The sequence below is a fragment of the Palaemon carinicauda genome, chromosome 15 (genome assembly GCF_036898095.1).
Source record: "Palaemon carinicauda isolate YSFRI2023 chromosome 15, ASM3689809v2, whole genome shotgun sequence".
NCBI classification, from domain to species: domain Eukaryota; kingdom Metazoa; phylum Arthropoda; class Malacostraca; order Decapoda; family Palaemonidae; genus Palaemon; species Palaemon carinicauda.
Window position 1 is genome coordinate 29,509,528 of NC_090739.1, and position 26,114 is coordinate 29,535,641.

Consider the following 26,114-nt stretch of genomic DNA (forward strand, 5'->3'; position numbering starts at 1 on the left):
TTGGAGTCTCTTATCATCCACCGCTAGGAACTCGTCTCTGGGTGGGTCGCGGTTGTCTCTAGAATGGCTGATTGTACTAACCCCCCCTGTGGGTCTGGAGTTCCTCGAAGAGGACTTGGGCAATGTTTTAGAGTCCTTTGACTTCTTGCAAAAGTGGGGAAGCGCAGTCTTCGGTAACGGAATAGGCAGAAGCAGCAGGAACTTTGGCAGGCAGGGTAGCAGACGAGTCCCCCGACGTCGACGAACATTGCAACCTAGCACCCCGGTGCAGCAGCGGCAGCAGGGCCTACTGGGCCTGGTAACCCCAAGGACGGCCAAACCTGAAACAGAGGAGAGAATGACATGGACCCCCAGGGGGAGAGGGGAAATAACACTCGCTCGAGGACCGAGGTTGTCCAGCGGCCTGCGCTACTGCTCGACAGTCTCCCGGAGGAGGTCGAATGAACAGGAGCTTTGGAGGAAGGTCAGGAAGCGGGAGAAGAAGCCTTGGATTTCTTCTGTTACTTCGGAGTATGTGAGTGAAGCGGGTAGCTAGCTACCCCTTTAGCCCCTCATAACTAGCGGGATGGGTATTTAACCCTCTCTAAATATTAATGGCTCGTGTTTTCAGCTTCGCCGAAAGTGATACCCCTAATAAATAGCGTAGGTTTGTATTCCAGTTAGGGAGCAACTAAAGGTTAAGATAAATCGCACACTATAAGTTTCCCACTCTTCAGTTTTGATACTGAAACTATTCCTTGCCATCACCAGTCAATGGAGAGATAAAAGGGCATGTATATGAACATCAGATGAGTATAGAAATAAAGAAAAAAAAATAATATAAAAATTCTGTTCATTTCTATGAACCTCCCCTGATGTTTATATGGCTGACTCCTGTACTCTGACAGGGGTTGGATGCCAGTAAAGGAAAGAGATAAGTCAACAAAAAATTTAGAATGTATAACATCAATAAATTAAAATTCAAGACTCAATTAATCTAGATTTTAAGGGAAATCATATCAAAATATTTTGCAATATAGAATGTCAGAATGTTTTTTACAACAAAATTTGAAATATTGAAAAAGAAACCTGTAACTTAATTTAGCTAAAAAAATTAGAAAGCCACAGGCAGTAGCCACTACAGTGGCCAATTATCTCTATAGGAAAGTCAGGACTCTTTAAGATAATGTCTACTGAACATCAAACTGATACGTTATTGAACTGTCCCTAAAACTCAACCTAAAGAAACCTTTCTACAAAATTTAAGTGCAGTAGATTTACAGTAGGGTCCCGAATTAAGCGTGTTCGAATTACACGATTCCCCTTTTCCACGATCGCTATTTTTCAAAAATAAATTTTCTGTATCCACGAGGCTGTTCAAAGTTCGCGAGTCAAGCACTACAAAATGTATCAAATCTATAGTCTTTTTAAGTATATTGGTAGCCCTAAATACGGTGATTTATAATAAATGTTACAAAACAATATTAACATTACATTTCATTAACATAATTTCATAATGAATAGCATATTTAAGGATAAAATTCCACATCAACAATGAAATCAACTGTTAACTGTGCGAGTCCAGCTGACAAAATGTAAACAGAAATGTGGTTACGTTCTCGGCAATCTTTATCTTTCTCTAACCTTACGATAATTGTAATGGCAGTGTTAATGATGGTATATTAAAGCATTATTTTTGTTTAGTACAGTATATTTAAAAGCCTTATTTTTCCCTCTGGGCGTTCAAGGTTTTCACGAGTAGACTGGGTTCGTTTATCGGCAGTGAATAGCCTAAACTTCGGTAACGAGTCGTCAATATTTTGTCATATTTTAAACAGTAGGCTATACATTTGATTTGCAAACATTGGTTTTGTAGAGTAGACGGTAAAATAAAATCTAGAGAGAGAGAGAGAGAGAGAGAGAGAGAGAGAGAGAGAGAGAGAGAGATTTGATGGCAGAAATCTCTCTCTCTCTCTCTCTATCTCTCTCTCTCTCTCTCTCTCTCTCTCTCTCTCTCTCTCTCTCTCTCTCTAGATTTTATTTTACCGTCTACTCTACAAAACCAATGTTTGCAAATCAAATGTATACTGTTTAAAATATGACAAAATATTGACGACTCGTTACCGAAGTTTAGGCTATTCACTGCCGATAAACGATAACAAACCCTTTAATGCAAACTAACTGTATCCTTTGATATTCCTCTATATTTATCACGAATTCCTTCTATACCTCCTCAGACACTCTTATTTCAAATATCTAAATTATTCTTATCACAACTAACACCATCTAGTCATTTTCATTCCATTATATCTATTATTCCTCTGGATCTTATTCCCTTTCCTTATTCTGTTTATTCGATGGGATTCGTTTTTCCCTTTACCGTCTTTCAGAATCTATTTTTAGCCACTGGCAACCAAATCCCCCCTTCCCCCGTCTCCTACCGTCTCCCCTGCGAGTCCACCCAGCCTATCTCATCACTCCCCCCCCCCCCCCTTCATCCTCCCCTGTTCTAGGTCTGTAACCTTCTGCGTCATAATATCTCTCTCTCTCTCTCTCTCTCTCTCTCTCTCTCTCTCTCTCTCTCGTTATACAATACTTACAAATAGATGAAGAAACCAAAATCGGTTTTCTTGAAGTGTCAATTAATTACAAAACGAAAAAATTATACCGTGTATACATCCATTTCAATCATAGCTTAAAATACGGTAACCGATTTCGTCTGCAAACCACTATTTTTTAGGAAACCATTCTATTCCAGAAAATTTTTACTCTTTAAATGTCAATTGCGCTATAATAAAACATGTACTTATGTTGTAAAATTTCGGGTGTGTTTTAAAAATCGAGTATTGCTAACTTATTTTTGTTTTACTTTTGGCTGTGATCACATCAGCTGATGTCTAGCTTCCGCGCGAATACAATAACAAAGAATTGATTACACCATTTCTTAACTTATTCAAACCATCTATACAGTTAATATTACATAAACACCAATGTGTTATAACCTATCATATTTATTGTTTAGTACTTTAAAACCATCTCTCTCTCTCTCTCTCTCTCCTCTCTCTCTCTCTCTCTCTCTCTCTCTCTCTCTCTCTCTCTCTCTCATCGAACGTTATAGCGGTAACCTAATTGTTCGGTGACTTTAAAAATAGGCCTAGTACTTTCTTCTTTACCTTTTTTGCATATGGATCCATAATTGAGGTACAAGTTGACTTATAACTGAAGTTAGGAAAAGTATTTTGGATATGGAAAGGACAATTATCTTTCGTAACAGTTTAGAATTATCGTAAGTTATCACTCTGTCATTAGCGGCAGTTTGCTATTGTGGATTAAACGCATAAGGAAAAAAAAATTTCCAGCTTTGCTACGAATTTAGGAATTTATATGGATACGGTAAGTAAAATATTTGTAATAACATAATGTTTACTAAATGTTTGTAATATCATTAGTTATGACTTAGATCATGTGTGTTTAATGCATTCGTTTGTTTATTATGATCGAAGATGGAGCGTAAACAAATGGAAGGTTTCCGTTTCAGGCGGCATCATAAAGAAAAACATTTCATAAATGGCATTCATTTCATTTATTTGAAAGTTCTAATAAAAAATAATTAGAACATTGGTAATAACAAATTCAACATATAATCTATACTTGGTAAAATTGCTGTCAATTCAAAAACACAGATGTATAAATGCGTCTGTTTCTTCGTTGTGATCAGAGTTAAACGTAAACAAAACATTGGTTGTCGTTTTCTATTCTGCTTTTTAGCGTGTTTAGGATACGCATGATATAAAATCGCCTTTATTTTGATAATTCTGGATTTTCAATCATACAACAAGCTAGTCTATAGAGTGATGGTTTTGCTATTCACCAGTTGTATTATACAATAGATATGACAAACATTAAAATTTGTCTGTATTTTGGGTTGTGTTGTAACGGGAAATATATGGTGTTTACACCTATCCTGGTTATAATTTTAACCATTTTTCAAGTTATTAGAACTTTAAAGTATATTAAATGTTTTATTTATTTACAAAAACAATTTGATATTATAAAGAAATACAGTATAGTACAAAGAAAGTATTGGAAATGGGTAGTAAACACATTTGAATAGGCAAATTGCTGGTTGCCATGGCCACAATGGAATTATTTCTGTTAGTTGTGTTTCGAAATTCGCGATTTTCCATTTACACGAGGTCATTAATCGACCAAATTCTCGCATAATTCGGGACCCTACTGTACTCCTAATAACTAGACTTAGGGGGCCCGCCAGTATATGGAGATAGGGAAAAAAAATTTTAAATCCAGAAAAAATTCCAGGAGCTTTAAATGGCAATGGAGAATACGTACATGAAATATTTTTTTTAAAAATTCCTCTTACTTTTATAGCTATAGGGTAATTAGCAAATATATGTCAATAAGCCCAAAACGTTGATCTGTACAAGAAAATGCAGTATTCGTCCGATATCGTAAATTTTGATAATTATTATATTTCAGTATAAAAAAAAATTGTGAGCAATGGCATCAGTAAACATTCCTCGTCACAAAATGAGATTATGAGCTTACACACCCGTCAGTGTGAGCTGAAACCTCAGGGAGAGAGTACATGTTTGAGTTTGCCTCTTGACATTCCTTTGCTTCTACATCTTTTTCTTTATTTTGGCAAGAATTTCATCATGCCAAAGAGGAAAATACATTATAGAACAATGAAATGACACCCTTTTTCCAATTTTTGTTTCATTTTCTCTTCCTTTCCTTCATGATATGACAAATTGGAAAGTAATTTGTATTTTTCCTAACGATACAAACCTTAGGGAATATACTTTCTGCGAAGCTGGAAGACTAGCCATAAGACTTTTAGCGAGGTATAACTACCCACAGCTAATTAGCGGTGGTGGGGGGTAGTACCGGTACCCCACTTACACACACGTGTTTTATTGTCACTTCTAATTGCAAGCAAAACTTGCAGGGGGAGAGGTAATGGCAGGACAAATCTGCATATGGAGCTCAAGGTTTGTATCTTTAGGAAAAATACAATTTAATTTCAAACTTGTCATTTGTTCCATCACTAAATAAAAATTATTTTGCTCTTTATTAGGGAAGATTCATCCTAAGGTGGGTTGAAGTCCTAACCAACTGGCTGGTTTTTGACCTGGGGTGTTCCTCTGTGCTATGCACAATCTCATAGAGGAATCACCCTGACACCTCGCAAGGGGAAATGGGTACGTAACAAATATATGAGAAAATATCAGGTTACACAAGGGAAATGGTTATTACCTGCAGACAATGAAGGCCACCTTGCCATGTACCGTAGGTGCTGTACCCCAAGAGCGGGGAAGAGAGGAAGAAAGAAGATGCCAGTTACTCTTATCATTCATCCCAGACTTAATCCCGGTGGTAGCCGATGTGGTAACGTCCTGACTGGCGAACGCCAGACTGGAGTTCGAGTCCCGCTCAAACTCGTTAGTTTCTTTAGTCGCTGCAATCTCACCATCCTTGTGAGCTAAAGATAGGGGTTTGGGAGAGCCTATAAGTCTATCTGCTGAGTCATCAGCATCCATTGAATGGGCCTCCTTGGTCCTAGATTGGGTGGAGAGGGGGCTTGGGTGCTAATCATATGTATATATGGTCAGTCTCAAGGGCATTGTCAGGCTCATTAGTGCAATGTCACTGTCCCTTGCCTCTGCCATTCATGAGAGGCCTTTAAACCTTTAATGTCTGCATTCCACCATCTGCTACTTGTCCATTAAGGACCTTAAGGAGTTTAAACCTCTTGTTGTGCAGCCACCACAGGACAGACGGAGAGTGTCTCCAGGTTCCTGTGGGTTACATCTTGTAGGTAATGGGCAGTGAAGGTCGTCTGATGCTTCCACACGCTCACTTGTAGAACCTGCGCCACAGAGTAGTTTCCTTAAATGCTAGGGGTGTATTTATGCTTCCAACATTGTGAACTCTTGGTCTCCACAAATGCGGAGGAGAGTCAGGATTCAAGGCTCGATCTATGACCTTGAGAATCCATGCCAAGATCATATTCTTTGTGACTCTCCTCTTAACCTTCCCCATGCTGACAAACATTCTATTCATTTGGGGATGAGTTTCTGAAGTTTGATTGAGGTAAAACCTCAGCACCCTTACTGGGCATACTAGCAGTTGATCTGCGTCATCGGTTATATTATGGAGACTTTCCCAAATCTAGGATCTGCTACTGCCGGATTTTGAGTCTCTGCAACATACTCAGGGACAAAGCCGAGCATTACTTATCCACATTCCCTTGAATGGGCGACATCGTAGGAAACAGCACGCAAATCAACGACTCTCTTGGCCGAGGCCAAGGCGAGCAGAGACTGTCTTAAGCGTCAAGTAAAGATCTGATGCCTGGCACAGCGGCTCATAGGGTGTTCCATTCCGGGATCCCAGTACACGAACTACGTTCCATGGAGGCGCCCTAACTTCCGGTTGAGGACAGGTATGTTCGAGACTTTGTACAAAGACAATTCCAATGAAGAGAAAATACTAACTCCTTTCAGTCTAAAGGTGAGAGCGGTAGCCTTTCATCAATGAGACCGAGCTCTTTTTGCCACAGATTGCAAAAAGCTTCTCTTCGAGAGGAGATGCTGGATAACCTTCAGGTGTGAAATTGTAGGGATTCTCTGGCTTTGTGGTAAATCTTCATGTGTGGCTGTCTGAGTAAATCATGACATAGAGGAAACTCCCTCAGCATCTCTGTGAGCAGATGTAGAAGGTCCAGAAACCATTCTGCATGGTGCCACATTGAAGCTATGAAGGTCATCGACAGGTTTTTGAATGGCTTTACCTTGTTGAGTAATATTACTAAGCAAAAAGGGGGGAATACATAGACATCTACAGTATATTGTCCCACTGTTGTTGGGAAGCCTTTTACCAAAGTCTAACTTATTCTTGAACTCGTTTACAGTGTTACTGTTTACTACATCTGCTGGAAGTCTATTCCAAGTATTTGCTATTTTGTATGTAAAGAAATTTCCACACTGAGTGGTGTATCTTTTCAATTCAAGCTTTTATTTGTTACCTCTGGGTTGATTTGTGCTAAGCATGAATAGATCGTTATAATCTACATTTATCCCTTTAATAATTCTGAATTCCTCTATGAGAGAGAGAGAGAGAGAGAGAGAGAGAGAGAGAGAGAGAGAGAGAGAGAGAGAGAGAGAGAGAGAGAGAGATATTCATATGATAACTAATAATGTCTATAAACGAACTACATGGAAACTGTGATACCCTTTAACATATTGGTGTTGATGTAATATTCATTATGAAGAAACTTTGAATAAGTTAAGAAAATTATATAAACAACTATCATTTGTACTGTATGTGTGCATACCCGCAATCCGGTAGCGTGACCTTGAGATCAGCTGATGCATACCAAGAGTAAATCGAAATTAATAATTGATTATTGAAATGCTCAAGAAATTGAAAAAATAGAATATAGACATGCTTTAATAAACCACAATTAAACAAAATAATGCCTAATGAAATATGAAGGCCTAATAACAAACGGAAAATAAATACTGCATGAAGCTTTAAAAAGGAACTACCCATGCTCGCGCTCGCACACACACACACACAGAAAGAGAGAGAATGTATTTGCATGATGACTAGTAATAATGGCTATAAATGAACTGTATGAAAACTGTGATATCCTATAACATATTGGTGCTGATGTAATATTCATCATGAAGATATTTTGAATAAATAAAGTAATTACATAACAAATACGCCATTCGTATATGCGCCATGTTTCCATGCGGTAGCGGGACCTTAAGATCAGCTGATCATAACCAAAAGTAAACAAAATTTCAAGTAATTCTTGATTGTTAAAATAATTACGAAAATGAAAAATAGAATAAAAAAAATGCTTTAACTTCACTTCTTGAGTTCGACCTACGTCCAGATTGGTCCCTATCTCGGTCATAAGTTGGCGATTACCTGTATTTGCTTTAAACATAAACTGAATTACATATCAGTGAATTAAATATAAACTTACATAATAGGCATCAATCAATGATAAATTGTTATAAAACTTACCGTCATATAACAACAGGAGAGGGAGTAGAACGGACATCCATTTTTGCTCAATTGACCAATCATATATGGCATACTTCCGTAAACTGTGGGCCAACCAGCACTGCAAAAGGAATGCAGAAGATTAATTTTCCATAGATAAACAATATATTAATTATATATGCCAATATAAGACCAATTTAAAAAAAAGTCACATATCAATTACTATGAAAAAAAATTTATTACGTACTGCTACTGAAAACGTGAGGAGGAGGAATATGAAGCGAAACCAAATCTCCAGCTTAGTAAAAGATGGATTGTATGTTTTGAACTGTAAGAAAGAGCATCCTTTTTAGTTTAATCAATACATTTCCATTGTAAACAACATAACTATGCCAAATAATTGTACATGGGTATTATAATAATGTAAGAAAAACTATTCCAGCAAAAATTAACTATAGCATAAGTAAAAATAATTCCAGAACTCTTGAATCCTTATAATATCTTTCAGGTTCTATAAAAACAAATTTCTACATTACTTTCAAATAGAATTACCTATCTACAGACAATTATTAGCTGCCATGTAAGAAATGCTCTTACAACTTTTAATCAGTTACCTCTTCAGGAAATACCCATGGTACCATGGTACAGAGGCTATAACACTGCGCAAGACTAGAGAACAATGGTTTGATTTTGGAGGGACCTTCTCCTAGAGGAACTGCTTACCATAGCTAAAGAGTCTCTTCTACCCAAGAGGGAAGTAGCCACTGAACAATTACAGTGCAGTAGTTATCCCCTTAGGTGAAGGAAAATTGTTTGGTAATCTCAGTGTTGTCAGGTGTATGAGGACAGAGGAGAATCTGTAAAGAATATGCCAGACTACTCGGTGTATGTGTGGTCAAAGGGAAAGTGAACCATAACCAGAGAGAAGGATGCAATATAGTATTCTCTGGCCAGTCAAAAGATCACATAAAGAGTGCACACACCCACACACACACACACATATATATATATATATATATATATGTATATATATATATATATATATATAATATATATATATATATATATATATATATAATATATATATTTTATTATATACTTATATATATACATTATATATATTACATGTGCAAATCTTATCTTCACTAGTATAATTTGCCTAAATAGCTAGAATTTATTATAGCCAAAATACCGGGAACGTCGTACTACTAACTAAATAAAGCATTTATAGCGTACGACAGCAGACCAAAATGGCCGGCTCCGGTGATGGCTCTGCTCCACTAAACACATCTAAATCATGCTAATTTAACTGTGAGAAGGGAGCCAAAATTTATACACAGGTAACATTAAATACTCAACTTTCCAGAGGATGAAGATGCTGGAGATTGCATTGTAATAATCCTTTATAATAGTAACAACACCGAGAGTGATTGGGAGAAACACCGTGCTTAATTCCCTACTACAAAAGGAATAATTCGCCGGGGTGGTACCGGGAGGGGGATCCACCGGGTAAACCTTGATAACAGCTCCCCTTCAATTTCACCACTCTTCCCGCTCAAAGCGAAAACTCTATTCGGGGTGAAGACTCCTGTGTTGTATCAAAAAATACGTCCCCCGATATTATGCGATATCCTTAGCCTGTTAAGCGTCACCCACGTGATAAACCGTTCACCACGATCTACTCGGTACCGCCTTCAACTGCATATTCCGTTCATGACTTTAACTGCCTTTATCAAGTCGTCAGTCTCGTGATAATATGTTTACTCGTATAGTAAGTATAGGATCACCACTTGGCAACCACTCTCAGCATATGGGGGCTGTAAATAGAAACTTATATGATGTCTGGCAACTATTTTTCTGAAGGTAGCTTGATGTTAGAAAACTGGTGGTTTCTTTCCTTTCAGTGCGCTTCGGGCGTTTATGCGGATAAGGTTGTTTGTTGTTCCTTTTACAATGAGCGATCTAAAGGTGAGGGTTATTTCTTTAGATGAAATAAATGATATTCTTGTTGAGGAATTTGATAACGATAATCTTTTTGATAATGAGAGCACTAGTTCTGAATCCTCCAACGATTAGGATATTGAAGAAACAAAGTTTTCTTTCGATGCCGAGAGCGAAAATGACTTCTCATTGCCGAATGACTGGACAGCGAGATTTCACAAAACTATATAGGAAAGGAAATGCTGAGAGAGAGAGAGAGAGAGAGAGAGAGAGAGAGAGAGAGAGAGAATAAAGTGGATAAATAATGTACAAATGTATGACGAACATAATTGAAAAATATACAGGAAACGATATGGAAAAGAGAGAGAGAGAGAGAGAGAGAGAGAGAGAGAGAGAGAGGGGGGGGAGACTTGTCTCTTTGCTTTTATTGCTGGTCCTGGCGTAAGATTTACGATTGAAGATAAAAAGAACCCATCAGAATATTCAGTATTATGTAGCCTTTTGAAATGAAATAATAGTGGTATTAATTGTTTTTTTTATTCCAACATTTAATTAATATCTCTACTTTTAAATATAAATATGAATTATAAGCATAAAGAAATTATATTAACTTTGAAAAATTATCATTAGTGAAATGACCGCTCAGGGCAAAAAAAGCGTGACGGTACGTTAGCGGCAACCTGGTCCAGGGGGGACGCTTAACAGGTTAAGAGATATATCAAGGATGCTCGCGCCAGGAGTTAGAATTCTGGAGACCTGTGGTCAATTCTCTGGGAGTACCACTGTAGCCAAATATCCCTTAGAAAGCTGCCTAAAAGAACCTTCCATCAGAACGACATGGATGAGCCCAAAATTAAATAAATAAATATATATACATACATATATATATATATATATATTTATATATATATTTATATATTTATATATATATATATATATATATATATATATTTTATATATATATATATATATATATATATATTATATATATATATATATATATATATTTATATATTTATATACATATATTTATTTATATATATATATATATTTATATACATATATTTATATACATATATTTATATATATATATATATATATATATCTATATATATATAATTTATATATTCATATATATATATATATATATATATATTTCAATATATATATATATATATATATATATATTTATAAATACATATATATATATTCATATATTTATATATACATATATTTATATATATATATATATTTATATATATATATATATATATACATATATTTATATATATATATATATATTTATATATATATATATATATATATATTCATATATATATATATATATATATATGTATATATATATATATATATATATTTATATATATATCTATATATATATATATATATATACATATATATATATATATATATATATAGATATATATATAGATATATATATAGATATATATATATATATATATAGATATATATGTGTATATATATATATATATATATATACATATATATATATACATATATATATATATATAAATATATGTATATATATATATGTATATTTATATACTTATATTTATATATATATATATATATATATATTATACCCACACAAAATGGCACCCAAATGCTAGCTGGACTCGGAGCGCCCGGCTCCCTCATCACCATAAAAAAGTGAAATAACCACTCCCCGAAGAGATCAAAAGCAGTTAAAACTAAATCAAACTGTGAAAGAGGAGGTTACTTAACTTCAACGACTAAAGGGAGGCCATTATGCGAGGAAAAAAACTCCAATAAGCGGAGATAAGGCGCTCTTGACTAAGAAACGAATGTGTAGGTAAGCTGCGAAAATTGGAATGAGTTTATCAGGGACGAGTAGTACTATGAAGGGAGAGGATATGTAACGGCTCCTCACGTATCCTCCTCCTTAGATTCGTAGACTGGGTTAAGTCTGTTTGAGGTGCAGATATCTATGGTTAACTACGGATACGTCCCTGATTATACACAAAATCTTAGGATAGTCGTTCCGGGGGTTAGAACCCCATCATATTAGATGGTAATTCTCTTGTAATATCACTCATAGAAATATTATACTGTAGGAAGCTGCCCGAAGGAACTCCCATCAGGACGACATAGCTCGAGTCCAAAAAATAAATAAGTAAATAAATAAATAAAATAAATATATATATATATATGTATATATATATATATATATATATACATATATATATATATTTATTTTATTTATTTTTAGGCTCCAGCCATGTCGTCCTGATGGAAGTTCCTTCGGGCAGCTTCCTAATGTATAATATTTCTGAGTGATATTAAAAAGAATATATATATATATATACATATATATATATATTATATATAATTATATATATATATTTATATAAATATATAAATATATATATATTTATATAAATATATATATATTTATATAAATATATAAATATATATATATATATATATATATATATAAATATACACGAGGGGTCCTCGGGTTACAGAAGTCCCAACTTACGCTGTTTCGTGGTTACGAACGTGCCCCCATAAAAATATAAAGAATAATATTAAGCACGTTCCGTCTTACGACGTTAGCGTCGTAAATAACGTAAACAATTGCGAACTAGTTTCTAGCGCTTAGCGGATGAATATGCTTTGTGGTGGTTGCGGGCGAGGAAGACGGCATCTCTCAGTTCCAGTTCTACGCCATTTTGGTTGTGTTTGCCTGTTCTCTCGTGTTTTTTTTAACTTTTTGCCTTTCGTTATGGCTCTTAAGCGTAAGGCAGATTATTCTCATGGTAGTGTGTCTAAGAAAAGAAAGGCCATTACCATGGAAGTGAAATTAGATATTATTAAACGGTCTAAAAACGGTGAAATGCCAACGAACATTGGCCAATTGCTTGGCCTTAAGTCGTTCGACCGTGGCTACAATTCTTAAGGACAAAGAGCGCATCGTTGAACATGTGAAAAGATATGCTCCTATGAAATCAACAGTGATAATACAGCGTAGTGGTTTAATTATTGAAATGGAAAGATTATTAATGCTTTGGTTTGAAGATCAAAATCAACTGCATATTCCAGTGAGCCTAATGGTGATTCAGGAAAAGGCTAAAAGGTTGTTTCAAGCGTTGAAAAAAGAAAAGGGGGGAAGGATGTGAAAGTGAAGAGCTTTCGGCTAGCAGGGGTTGGTTTATGCGATTTAAGGCTTGGGCCAATTACCATAATCTTAAAGTGCAAGGTGAAGCTGCTAGTGGGGATGAGAAAGCAGCAAGTGAATTTCCTAAAGCGTTGGCTGAGATAATTAGGGAGGGGGAGTTATTCTGCTTATCAAGTGTTCAATGTGGATGAGACAGGTTTATTTTGGAAGCGTATGCCTAACGCACGTACATAGCAAAGGAGGAGAAGTCAGCACCCGGTCATAAAGCCAGCAAGGAGAGGCTAACTTTGCTTCTTGGGGGAAATGCTGCTGGCGACTTCAAACTGAAGCCCTTGCTGGTGTATCACGCTGAAAATCTAAGGGCACTCAAGGGCATTTGGAAAAATCAACTCACAGTCATTTGGAAGGCAAAAAAGAAGGCATGGTTGACACTTGCAGTATTTGAGGACAGGCTTATCAACCACTTTGTGCCAAGTGTGGAGCGGTATTGCACCCAAAAGGGTATCCCCTTTAAGGTGTTGCTAGTGCTGGACAATGCCCCTGGACACCCTGCCCAGCTGGGAGACTTTCACCCTAATGTCAAGGTAGTTTACCTCCCACCTAATACCACGGTACTTTTACAGCCAATGGACCAAGGAGTGATTGCTTCATTTAAGGCCTACTACCTCCGAAGGACAATTGCTATGGTGCTATGGCATTACAGGTAACTGAAACGAAGAAGGACTTGACTCTCAAGGACTTTTGGAAGTCCTACAACATCTTTGATGCCGTTAAGAACATTGCTGATTCCTGGGAGGAGGTTAAGATGACATAGATGAATGGTGTTTGGAGGAAACTATGTCCTCAATTTGTGAATGATTTTCATGGGTTTGAGGACACAGATGACCATGTTATCAAGAACATTGTTGCCCTGAGTAAGGAAATCGATCTGGATATGGAGGTTGATTATGTTACAGAACTGCTGGAATCTCATGGAGAGGAGTTATCTGCTAGGGACTTGATACAACTGGAGAAGCAGATCATAGAGGAAGAAGAAGAAGAAACCCCCACCCCAAATCCTAAGGCTTTCACAAGGCAGGGCTTGTCAAAAGGTTTTGCTTAGATACAGCAAGCATTGGCAACTTTCAAGGCTCAGGATCCTAACATGGACAGGTTCACTAGGGTTTCCAAAGGCATCATAGACTTACTGCAGTGTTACAAGGAGATCTTGAATGAGAAGAGGATCCTGTCTGTCCAGTCTAACCTGGAGCGGTATTTTAAGAAAGTAGAGACACCTGCACTCTCTACATCAGCTGCCTCTAATACTCCAGATTTGCCAGCAACAGAGCCTCTACCCTCTACTTCAGCTGCCTCTAATGCTACAGAGCCTCTACCATCTACCTTGGCAGCCTTTATTGCTACAGAGCCTCCACCATCAACCTCAGCTGCCTCTATTGCTTCTCCAACTTCTCCACCACCTCCTGTAGGTTCTGCCTCACCTCCAGACTCACCTGCCCCAGCTTCTCCACCACCTTCTGTAGGTTCTGCCTCACCTCCAGACTCACCCGCCCCAGCTTCTCCACCACCTTCTGTAGGTTCTGCCTCACCTCCAGACTCACCTGCCCCAGCTTCTCCACCACCTTCTGTAGGTTCTGCCTCACCTCCAGACTCACCTGACCCAGCTTCTCCAGCATCTTCTGTTTCACTTCCAGAGAATCCTGACTCACTTTCCCCAGTATCTCCAGCATCTTCTGCAGCTTCCTCTCCACAATAAACCTGTCTCCCCATCCCTTGCAACATCCCTTCCAGTGTGCAAGCCAACCATAGGATTCCTTACCATAAGTAAGGAATTGTTCTCTTTTTTTCTATTAATATTTACTTTAATTCATGTGGTATGGAATTGTTTTCTCTTTTCCTTATACTGCTTTTATGTCATTTGATACATTTTATTATAGTGTAATACTTTACAGTACAGTACAGTACAGTACGTATAGAGTAATCTATTTATGGTGTTCCGACTTACACAAATTCGGGTTACACCGCGTCTTAAGAACGGATCAACGTCGTAACCCGAGGACCCCCTGTATATGTGTGTGTGTGTGTGTGTGTATATATATATATATATATATATACTGTATATGTATATGTACATATATAAAATGTTATTTTCCTTAGTAAAATAAATTTTTGAATATACTTACCCGATGATCATGTAGCTGCAACTCTGTTGCTCGACAGAAAAACCTACGGTCGGGATACGCCAGCGATCGCTATACAGGTGGGGGTGTACAACAGCGCCATCTGTCGAGTAGGTACTCAGGTACTTCTTGTCAACAAGAACCAATTTTCTCCTCGGTCCACTGGGTCTCTATGGGGAGGAAGGGAGGGTCCTTAAATTCATGATCATCAGGTAAGTATATTCAAAAATTTATTTTACTAAGGAAAATAACATTTTTCAATATTAATCTTACCCGATGATCATGTAGCTGATTCACACCCAGGGGGGTGGGTGGAGACCAGCATACATGTTAACATAAGAAGCTAAGTATCCCGTATTTCATTTTAGCAGTTATTCAAAATAATAAACATAAAATAAATAAGTACCTGGTAAGGAAGACGACTTGAACAATTACTCTGCCTTTTTAAGTACGTCTTCCTTACTGAGCCTCGCGATCCTCATAGGATGCTGAGCAACTCCTAGGAGCTGAAGTATGAAGGGTTGCAACCCATACTAAAGGTCCTCATCAAAACCTCTAATCTAGGCGCTTCTCAAGAAATGATTTTGACCCCCCGCCAAATCAAGTAGGATGCGAAAGGCTTCTTAGCCTTCCGGACAACCCAAAAATATTTCAAGAGAAAGATTAAAAAGGGTTCTGGAATTAGGGAATTGTAGTGGTGGAGCCACCACCACTACTGCACTCGTTGCTACGAATGGTCCCAGAGTGTAGCAGTTCTCGTAAAGAGACTGGACATTCTTAAGATAAAAGACGCGAACACTGATTTGCTTTTCCAATAGGTTGCGTCGAATATACTTTGCAGAGATCTATTTTGTTCAAAGGCCACGGAAGTTGTGACAGCTCTAACTTCGTGTGTCCTTACCTTCAGCCAAGCTTGGTTTTCCTCATTCAGAAGGGAATGAGCTTCTCGTATTAACAGTCTGATAAAGTAGGGTAAAGAATTCTCTGACATAGGCAAAGATGGATTCTTAACTGAACACCATAAAGCTTCAGACGGGCCTCTTAAAGGTTTTTAAAATAGAACTTAAGAGCTCTTACAGGACATAATACTCTTTCTAGTTCATTTCCAACCATACGATAAGTTTGGAATATCGAACGATATTGGTCAAGGCCGAGAAGGCAGCTCGTGTTTGGCTAGAAAACCAAGTTGTAGAACATGTAGCCGTTTCGGATGAGAATCCGATGTTCCTGCTGAAGGCATGAATCTCGCTGACTCTTTTAGCTGTGGTTAAGCATATCAGGAAAAGAGTCTTAAAGGTGAGATCTTTCAGGGAGGCTGATTGAAGTGGTTCGAACCTGTCTGACATAAGGAATCTTAGAACCACGTCTAAATTCCAACCAGGTGTAACCAAACGACGCTCCTTCGTGGTCTCAAAAGACTTAAGGAGGTCCTGTAGATCTTTATTGCTGGAAGGATCTAAGCCTCTGTGACGGAAGACTGATGCCAACATGCTTCTGTAACCCTTGATAGTGGGAGCTGAAAGAGATCGTTCTTTCCTCAGAAATAAGAGGAAGTCAGCTATTTGAGTTACAGAGGTACTGGTCGAGGATACGGATACTGACTTGCACCAGTTTCGGAAGATTTCCCACTTCGATTGGTAGACTCTAAGGGTGGATGTTCTCCTTGCTCTAGCAATCGCTCTGGTTGCCTCCTTCGAAAAACCTCTAGTTCTCGAGAGTCTTTCGATAGTCTGAAGGCAGTCAGACGAAGAGCGTGGAGGCCTTGGAGTACCTTCTTTACGCGTGGCAGACGTAGCAGGTCCACCCTTAGGGGAAGAGTTCTGGGAACGTCTACTAGCCATCGAAGTACCTCGGTGAGTTATTCTCTCGCGGGCCAGAGGGAAGCAACTAGCGTCAACTTTGTCCCTTCTTGAGAGGCGAACTTCTGCAGTACCTTGTTGGCAATCTAGAACGGAGGGAATGCATATAGATCTAGATGTGACCAATCTAGAAGAAAGGCATCTATATGAACTACTGCTGGGTCCGGGAAAGGTGAGCAAAGTATTGGGAGCCTCTTGGTCATCGAGGTTGCGAAGAGATCTATGGTTGGCTGGCCCCAGGTGGCCCAAAGTCTCTTGCATACATCCTTGTGGAGGGTCCAATATGTTGGAATTATTAGTCCCTTCCTACAGAGACAATCTGCTATGACATTCAAGTTGCCTTGGATGAACCTCGTTACTAGTGAAAAGTCTAGACCTGTTGAACAGGAGAGGAGGTCTCTTGCGAACTCGTACCATATCACAGAGTAGGTCCCTCCTTGCTTGGAGATGTACGACAAAGCAGGGTGTTGTCTGTGTTCACCTCCACCACTTTGCCTTGAAGGAGAGACCTGAAGCTTTCCCAGGTCAGATGTACTGCCAGTAGCTTCTTGCAGTTGAAATGCATTGTCCTTTGACTCGAGTTCCATAATCCCGAGCATTCCCTACCGCCTAATGTTGCACCCCAGCCTACGTCCGATGCGTCCGAGAAGAGAACGTGGTTGGGAGTCTGAACAGTCAGGGGAAGACCCTTTCAAAGGTTGATAAAGTCCTTTCACCAAGTCAGACCAGACTTTAGCTTTCCGGAAACCGGGATCGAGACCGCTTCTAGCGTCTTGTCCTTTTCCAGTGAAAAGCTAGATGATACAGAAGAGGACGGAGGTATAGTCTTCCAAGTGACACAAATTGAACCACGGATGACAGTGTCCTAACCAGACTCATCCACAGCCTGACAGGGCAGTGTTCCTTCTTCAGCATCTTCTGGATGGAAAACAGGGCTGGGGGGTTGATCGTCTTGTTCAGCAATGTCCTCATCAGAGGGTTCCTCATCCGAAACTGATGAGGAAACGGCAACGGAGTGGGCAACGTCTGACTCGCTGAATCCGGTCGCCCTGGTGGATGCGTGACGGAGCCGGACACAAGATCATGGTACTGCTGCACAGTCTGTGAACTGTCAACCATGGGGACGCGAGGAAGAACAGTGTCAACCCGAAACCGTCTAGACTGTCTGGGTTGTGCAGTCAACCCCCTACCGGGTTGCTGAGGTTGCCGCACTGCGTCACAACAAGTCACCTCTGCTGGTTGTTGAACGTCTTCCTAGTGACACACTGACCGTCCACAACCACCTCCGAGAGTCGCTTAACGTCAACGTGCGACTGGCAACCCACACTGGGTCGCACCGGTGGAGGAACCACCTCAACTGGCGGACGTGAGTATGATACCTCAGCGTCAACAGGGCGTACAACCAACCGGTAGGAAGGTTGTTGGCTAGGAGGTTCTTCTCCGTAAAAAATCCTCTATCAAGGACACATCGTTGTGAAAACAAATCCAGTTAGGGACGGCGTATTTAGTAGGTCCTGCCATTGGCACGACAGAGGAAAAATTGGTTCTTGTTGACAAGAAGTACCTGAGTACCTACTCGACAGATGGCGCTGTTGTACACCCCCACCTGTATAGCGATCGCTGGCGTATCCCGACCGTAGGTTTTTTTTGTCGAGCAACAGAGTTGCAGCTACATGATCATCGGGTAAGATTAATATTGAAAATATATATATATATATATATATATGTGTATATGCATATATATATATATATGTATATGCATATATATATATATATATATATACACTTCTCCTGGTGATGAGAGGGAGAGCTAGGCCTGCAGACTACTTAAAATCCAGAAATAATTTGCTTTCCAATTTCATTGTTGTAAATCACTCTTATAGCATAAGCATTTAAATCATGGGGAAGCTTCATTGTAATATATGTTAACACACCTGTGCTAAAGATTTTGAACTGGGTAGAATTCTAACTTACTTGTACAACACCACATCAACAATAAATACTTCTTCATAATTTAAATTATCTTGCATACACAACACATAATTTTTACACTATATCATAATCTATGTCTACGTAAATTTTCTAAACTACAGTTTTCAAATGTATTCAAGACCAATAACAAACCATAAGAAAAGGTTAGCATCCTCTTGGTTTATACATCTAAATTATTGGAAAAAAATAAAATCTTGTGATACTGGAGCTAAAATCATGCAATACTAAAAGATAAAAACTTACATAAAAGATAACATCTTTGACGTTATACCACTGCTGAATATCACCAAGGCCATAGAAATTTACAGTGATAATATAATGAGTAAACCGAAGATAACCTAAGTGCATAACAGTCACCTCACCACACTCCGTCTGGTCACATTCTAAAGTGCGGGTTCTGTGGAAAAAGAATGTGGTACCCTAGATTGAAGTATAAAATGAGCAAGATAGCAACAAAATTATATATATTTACAAATATTGTATAGCCTATAAAATAAAAATAATTATTGATACTACAAGTAAACTTGGACATTCCACACGTTCTAAAATATAAATAGAACTTTGTGGAAGCTGGCTAAATTCAGGCTAAGGACTCGCTATGAAGAGATAAACTCAGAATGAAAAAAAAAATTAAAGGTATCTATTTCTATTTCTCACCCTGGATATATCCTATCTTTTAATGCCAAAAGAGGAAGACCTTCAATCTGTCCTATAATTTAATTAACAGTACTCTGGACCATGCAGCGTTCAAGTAGCTTGAAGTGATGAAAAGGGAAGCATTAGCAAGCTCTTTATAAAAAAAAAATTGCAGGGTTTGTTTTCAATAATGTAATGGGATAGACAATAAATGATGAGTCTGACCATTTCCATGATTGACTTGTTTCCAAATCATGACAATATTTTTTGGTTGGAAATTGGATATTCACATAATATATGTTTTGGTTTGTTTTGACCTCCATTCTATATTTAAGCCATTAAGTCATGTGGGCTTTTCATCAAATATCAATGGGTCAAACAATGCAGTAATTCAAAGGCATGGTCAAATTACATTATTATACTTGAATGTGGCATGCTTTCTGATTTTAAAAATTTATTTTTAAGCTAAGATTATTTCAATACTTGCCTAGGATGCATATACAGTACCATACATTTAAAGGATACTAAACTTCTGCCAAAATGAAAAATAAAGGAGTATTTCTTGTCATTATGTATGTAAAACCCTTTTATTCCAACAGGAAAGAGGTGTTGGTGAAATTAATGACCAAGTGAACAGCATTCTCCCCACCTGCCATCATTGTGAATCTTCATTCCTTCAAAAATATTAGGAATTATACATAAAAATAAGAGGCACTGGCAGAGGGAAGACAGGTGAGGAGTTGCATGATTCCCTTGCAATTATTGAAATAATTTTAGTTTAAAAGTTATATTTATTTCAAAGAAACTACCCAGAATTCATGCACTGAATACCACATTGCCTGGAAGGAGAAACTGGTACTCAGGCAAGATAAACTAGGTTCAACATATAAACTTTATATTTCCAAATGTTTCCAAAGTAAACTTCGCGTTTACACAAATTTGGTACCAACCTATTAATGGTAAGAGTAACCAGCATACAATTCTTGTCTGAATAAAGATAGTGATTGGTAGTGATAACCTAAGCAGACTCCTACAACTCTCAAATTAAATTTGAACCTAACTTTAAACATTAATTTATGAAATAATGGTCTAAATTGATCAGTCCTTTATATCTAGCCATTAAATCTAAAAGTCAACAGGTATTTAACTACTTTAATATTTCACCTGCTGCCATTAATAAGCTAAGGGGCCACCACTCATCAAAATTAAACTTGACTCAATCAAATAATGAGTAGCAAACAGACACACAAAGGTAGTGGAGTAAGTACATTTAAAACTTTGTAGAACTATAATTTTTTGGTAAGGCTCAAAGTAGTAGCTATTGCTCTAATACAGTACCATGAAATTTCACTTTCAAATATGGTAAAGAAGTTTCATCCAACTGATTATGAGTATCCACAATAAGATACTTCAAAATGAAGGATTTAGCATTTTAGGTAGTCTTGTGGGTTTATGCACACTCCAAAACATATCCTTTATCAACCCTTTCATTTGTTTGGAATTCTTTAAGTACAATTTCAATGCTCTAAGTGTACTTCTCAAAACTCCATTGGAGAGCGAATGAGGTAAGTACCAAGAAAAATCTTCACTCTATTTTTAGTTTTGAAGCTTGGTAACAGTGAAATCAATTCATCCCCACGGTTGAATCCCACAAAAATAGTTAACCTGTAACCCACTGAATCTTTTGGCTAAAGCTAAAGCTAAAAGACATCGCAAATTCTGAAAATAATTTGTATTTTTTTCCAACAATATAAACCAGAGTTCGTTAATAGGAGTATGATTACAGTGAAGCAGGAAACTCGGCTGTTAAACTTCATAATGTGGTTTCAGCAGTTAATGGCAGGTAGAAGAAATCTTGATACCCCTGCCGGTCAGTGAGTAGCCACTTTGACCTTTGCCTAGGAATTGCAGGGTGGTGGAGGCAGGAAGTTAGTTAAAGGCCTCACGTTTGTATTGTTATGAAAAAAAATTCAAAATTTGTGATCTGTTCTTACATGAATACAAACCTTCACCCTTTAATAGGTAGAAAACTTACCCTTAGGAGGGAGTAAGTTCCTATGCACAAAAACTACATGATATAGAAATTGACAAATTTCACTAATGCAAGGCTAAATAAACTTTCTTTCCATTAATATGTAATACCAGCCCACATCTTTGGTAAAAAAAATATATGCATAATAATGAAAGGCAAAAAATGGAAAAGTACTGCACATAAAATACATCCAATGGAGCAGACTGGGGTAGAAATATCTGGACGTAGAATAAGTCAAATAGCACTCAAAGGGTTAAAAATACAATAATTTTTCACTATTCAGTATTACAGCCCTTTTGCCTTTTGATAAGATGGTGCTAAGAACAGGTGTACAGTAAACATTTTCATTTTACTATGACCACTATAACTCATTCTTTAAAAGCTGAAAGCACAAAACTCTCAAAAATTTAATACCACTATAATAAATTAGACAAGGCTTGACTGGTGAGGACAATTACTAAATATGTGATACTCAGGACCTATTTAACATCTTAAGTTGCATAAAATGGTATAAAAAAGTAAAATTCATATGGGTAAATGAAATATGACAAATTTGGAGATAATTTGTATTTTTCCTTAACTAATACAAACCTGGAGTTATTTATGTGGATTATCTTTTGGCGAAGCTGGAAGGTAGTCATTAGAGTTAAAGTGCAAGGTGGCAACCCTGCCTAATAACTTGAGTGGGTAGGCTGGGGGTACCCAGCCACCTCTATATATACTCTCACAGCTTTGAGGTACGTCACTTTTGATTGCAGGCAGAACTTCTGGGGGACAGGTGATGGTGGGATAATTTATATAAATAACTCCCGGCTTGTATTAGTTAGGGAAAAATACAAATTATCTCCGAATTTGTCATTTGTTCCCATACTAACAAACCTTCCGTTATTTATTTGGATGACTCACTCTTAAGTGGGTGGAAATAAGTCTGGCATGGACATTGACCTGGTTTTACCTAGTAAAATATATGACTGTGGTCTAGGGAAAACTTTAACACCTCACTAAATTATACAAAGATAGTATAATAGCGGCCTGTGCAATTCAGTGTAATGCGAGTTTGTTGTCTTGTATAAACACATTCTGAGTTTATATATAGGAAAAACAAAGACGTTTCCCATTGCTTACCTTGCAGAAAGCAATGGGGATATGGATAGTATATAAACTTAAGACTTATAATAGGCTACACAAGGGAAGTGATAATTACCTACAGAGGTTGAAGCCAGCTTACAGAGGGACCCGTGGTGCTGTACCCAAAAGGAGAGGAAGATAAAGAAAGGAAAGCCGGACATACTCTCATTCATCCCAGTCTTAACACGGGTAACCAATGCCTTCAACCAACTGCTACTTGTCCATCAAGGGGCCTGAGGTATTCTTAAACCACTTGTTGAGCAGCCACCACAGGACCGCTAGTGAATGTTTTGAGTCTCCTGTGGATCACATCTTTTAAATAATGGGCTGTGAAAGTAGTTTGCCTCTACCACATGCCCACTTGTAGTACTTGCAACACAGAAAAGTTGTGTTTAAATGCCAAGGATGTACTAATTCCCCTGACTTCATGGGCTCTAGGTCAGCAAATCGGAGGGGGATCAGGAGCCAAGGCTCTTTCAATCACCTGGTGAATCCAGGAGGAGACAGTATTTTCAGTGATCCTCCTCTTTATTCTCCCTGAGCTAACAAACAGAGGTGTTAGTCGGTGCTGTATTGTTGCAGTGCGTTTAAGATAGTATCTCAAACTCCTCACTGGGCATAGTAACAACTGATCTGGGTCACTGGTTACAGAACCGAGACTCGCAATCTCAAAGGACCCGAATCTATGGTCCAGTACCCCCGGGTTTTGAGTTTTAGCAATTACTCAGGGACGAATCCGAGTGTCACTTCCCCCCATCCCCTTGAAAGGGCGATGTCATATGGGAGGCCATGAAGTTCACCGATTCTCTTTGCCGAGGCTAAAGCGAGCAGGAACGCAGTCTTCAAAGTGAGGTGTCGGTCAGTTGCATGGTGTAATGGTTCATAGGGAAGTCCTTTTAAGGATCTCAAGACGCGAACCACATTCCAAGGTGGAAGCCTAATCTCCGACTGAGGGCAAGTGATCTTATGACTCCATATGAGTTAAAGTTCCAAAGAAGAGGAAATGTCAACTCCTAGCTGAAAGGCGAGGCTTAAAGCCGAGCGACAGTCTTTTACCGCCAAAACAGAAAGAAGCTTTCCCTCCCGAAGGTATACAAGGAACTCCACTATTAATGGAATAGTGGCATCGAGCGGAGAGATATTCCTTCCACGACACCAAGCACAGAAGTCTCTCCATTTAGACTGGGAGACTGAGGCTGAGGACTTACACACAAGTAGGCGGAAATTCTTTCCGCAACTTGTCGTGAAAAGCCTTTCTGAGAGAGGAGATGCTGGATAGTCTCCAGGCGTGAAGTCGAAGCAACTACACGGTTCTGTGAAAAATTTTCACGTGTGGTATTTTGATTAGATCTGGTCGTGGAGGAAGCTCTCGCGGTATATCTATTAGAAGTTGCAGCAGGTCCGGAAACCACTCTGCGTGATGCCATAGTGGAGCTACAAGGGTCATCATTAGATCTTTGGATGCTCTGGTCTTGCTGAGCAGTCTCCTCACCAGACAAAACGGGGGGACAGTCGTACACGTTGATGTTGTCCCACTGTTGTTGAAATGCATCTTGTCATAGAGCCTGAGGGTCCGGAACTGGAGAGCAGTACAGCAGAAGCTTGCTGTTCAGAGATGTTGTGAACATGTCTACAGTTGGGGAACCCCACAAAGTCGGGACTTTGTTCGCTATCTGACGATTCAAACACCATTTGGAGCCTACTATTTTAGTCGCTCTGCTAATATTGTCCACGAGCATATTCCTCTCGTCCGGAATGAAGCGAGCTGATAGGGACACCGAATGTTCTTCTGACCATCTGAGGATCTTAAATGCAAGATGGCATAGAGGCTGCGAAAAGGTACAGCCCTGTTTGTTTATGTAAGCCACTACTGTGGTGTTGTCGCTCATCAACACCACACAGTAACCTGCCAGCAACTGTTGGAACTGATGGAGAGCTAGGTATGCTGCTCTCATCTCTAGAAGATTTATGTGCTGGTACCTTTCTGACTCTACCAAAGGCCGGAGATTGTGTGGTGCAGCAAGTGAGACCCCCCCTGCCTTTCTTTTGATGCATCTGTGAAGAGCATCAAATCTGGAGAAGGAACGAAAAGATTCTGGCCCCGTCGAAGTTTTTCGTCTGTCATCCACCAATTCAAGTCCGTCACCTGATACTGAGGTACAGGAACTCGAGTGTCCAGTGGATCTGAGTGTTGGTTCCACACGGACTTTAGCTGCCATTGCAGGAATCTTATCGTCAGGCGGGCGTTTGGAACCAGACGGAGAAGAGAGGTTAGATGATCTAGTAGACTCAACCAACGAGAAGCCAGAAGGAATTATTTTTCTGAGGAAGGGGGCAGCCACTACTCTCAGTCTGTGTACTCTTTCGTCTGATGGGAAGACTCTGTTGGACGGTGTCTATTATCATACCGAGGTAGACCAACCTTTGAGAATGTTGCAGTAATGACTTCTCGAGATTTATCAGGATCCCCAGGTCGTTACAAAACTCGAGATGCATGTCTCGGTGACGAAGAAGGGTTGTCTCTGAGCCTGCCAGGATTAGCCAGTCGTCCAGATATCTGAGGAGACGAATGCCGTTCCTGTGGCAAACACTCTGGTAAATACCTGAGGAGCTGTCGCGAGACCGAAGCATAGATCCTTGAATTGATACACCTTTTCCTCGTGTATGAACCTTAGATACTTCCTTGAAGACGGATGGATTGGGATCTGGAAGTATGCGTCCTTTAGATCCAATGTACACATGAAGTCCCCTGGATGAATGGTTGAATGACCGTGTCTGCTGTCTCCGTTCTATACTGAATCTGTTGCACAAACTTGTTTAGAGGAGAGAGATCGATGACTGGTGTCAAGCCTCCAGTCGCCTTTTTCACCAAAAAAATTAGACTGTAGAAGCCTGGGGAACCGTCCACAACCTCTTGGTAAGCGCCCTTCTGCACCATGGTCAGGACTTTGGCCCTGAGGGCCAGCTTTCTGTGCGGATCTCTTCGCATAGAAGCTTAGATGCACTGGATCCCGAGTCAAAAAAAGGGAGGGATCGAATGAACGGGACGCAATACCCTTGAGCAATCCCTTCGACTGTCCAATGATCTGCTTCGTGAAACTGCCACCTCTGTCAGAGGAGCTGCATGCACAGGTGGTAGATGAAGAGGA

The 26,114-nt window shown here is 38.8% G+C and overlaps 2 protein-coding genes across 4 annotated transcripts in view; one reads left to right on the top strand and one right to left on the bottom strand.

Annotated features, from left to right (window-relative positions):
* Positions 1 to 26,114, bottom strand: part of LOC137654537 (transmembrane protein 181) — a 198,601-nt gene that overhangs the window by 106,684 nt on the left and 65,803 nt on the right. For all 3 annotated transcript variants that reach the window (XM_068388251.1, XM_068388252.1, XM_068388253.1), the window contains exons 5-7: positions 19,413 to 19,566; positions 8,267 to 8,347; positions 8,041 to 8,140 (exon numbers count right to left, since the gene is read on the bottom strand). In XM_068388251.1, the coding sequence (XP_068244352.1) occupies positions 8,041 to 8,140; positions 8,267 to 8,347; positions 19,413 to 19,566 (335 nt within the window). The remainder of the gene's footprint in view (positions 1 to 8,040; positions 8,141 to 8,266; positions 8,348 to 19,412; positions 19,567 to 26,114) is intronic.
* Positions 13,768 to 19,306, top strand: LOC137654793 (tigger transposable element-derived protein 1). The gene is given in 3 exon segments (XM_068388747.1): positions 13,768 to 13,821; positions 13,824 to 14,711; positions 19,271 to 19,306. Coding segments are annotated over 3 exon segments (978 nt in total).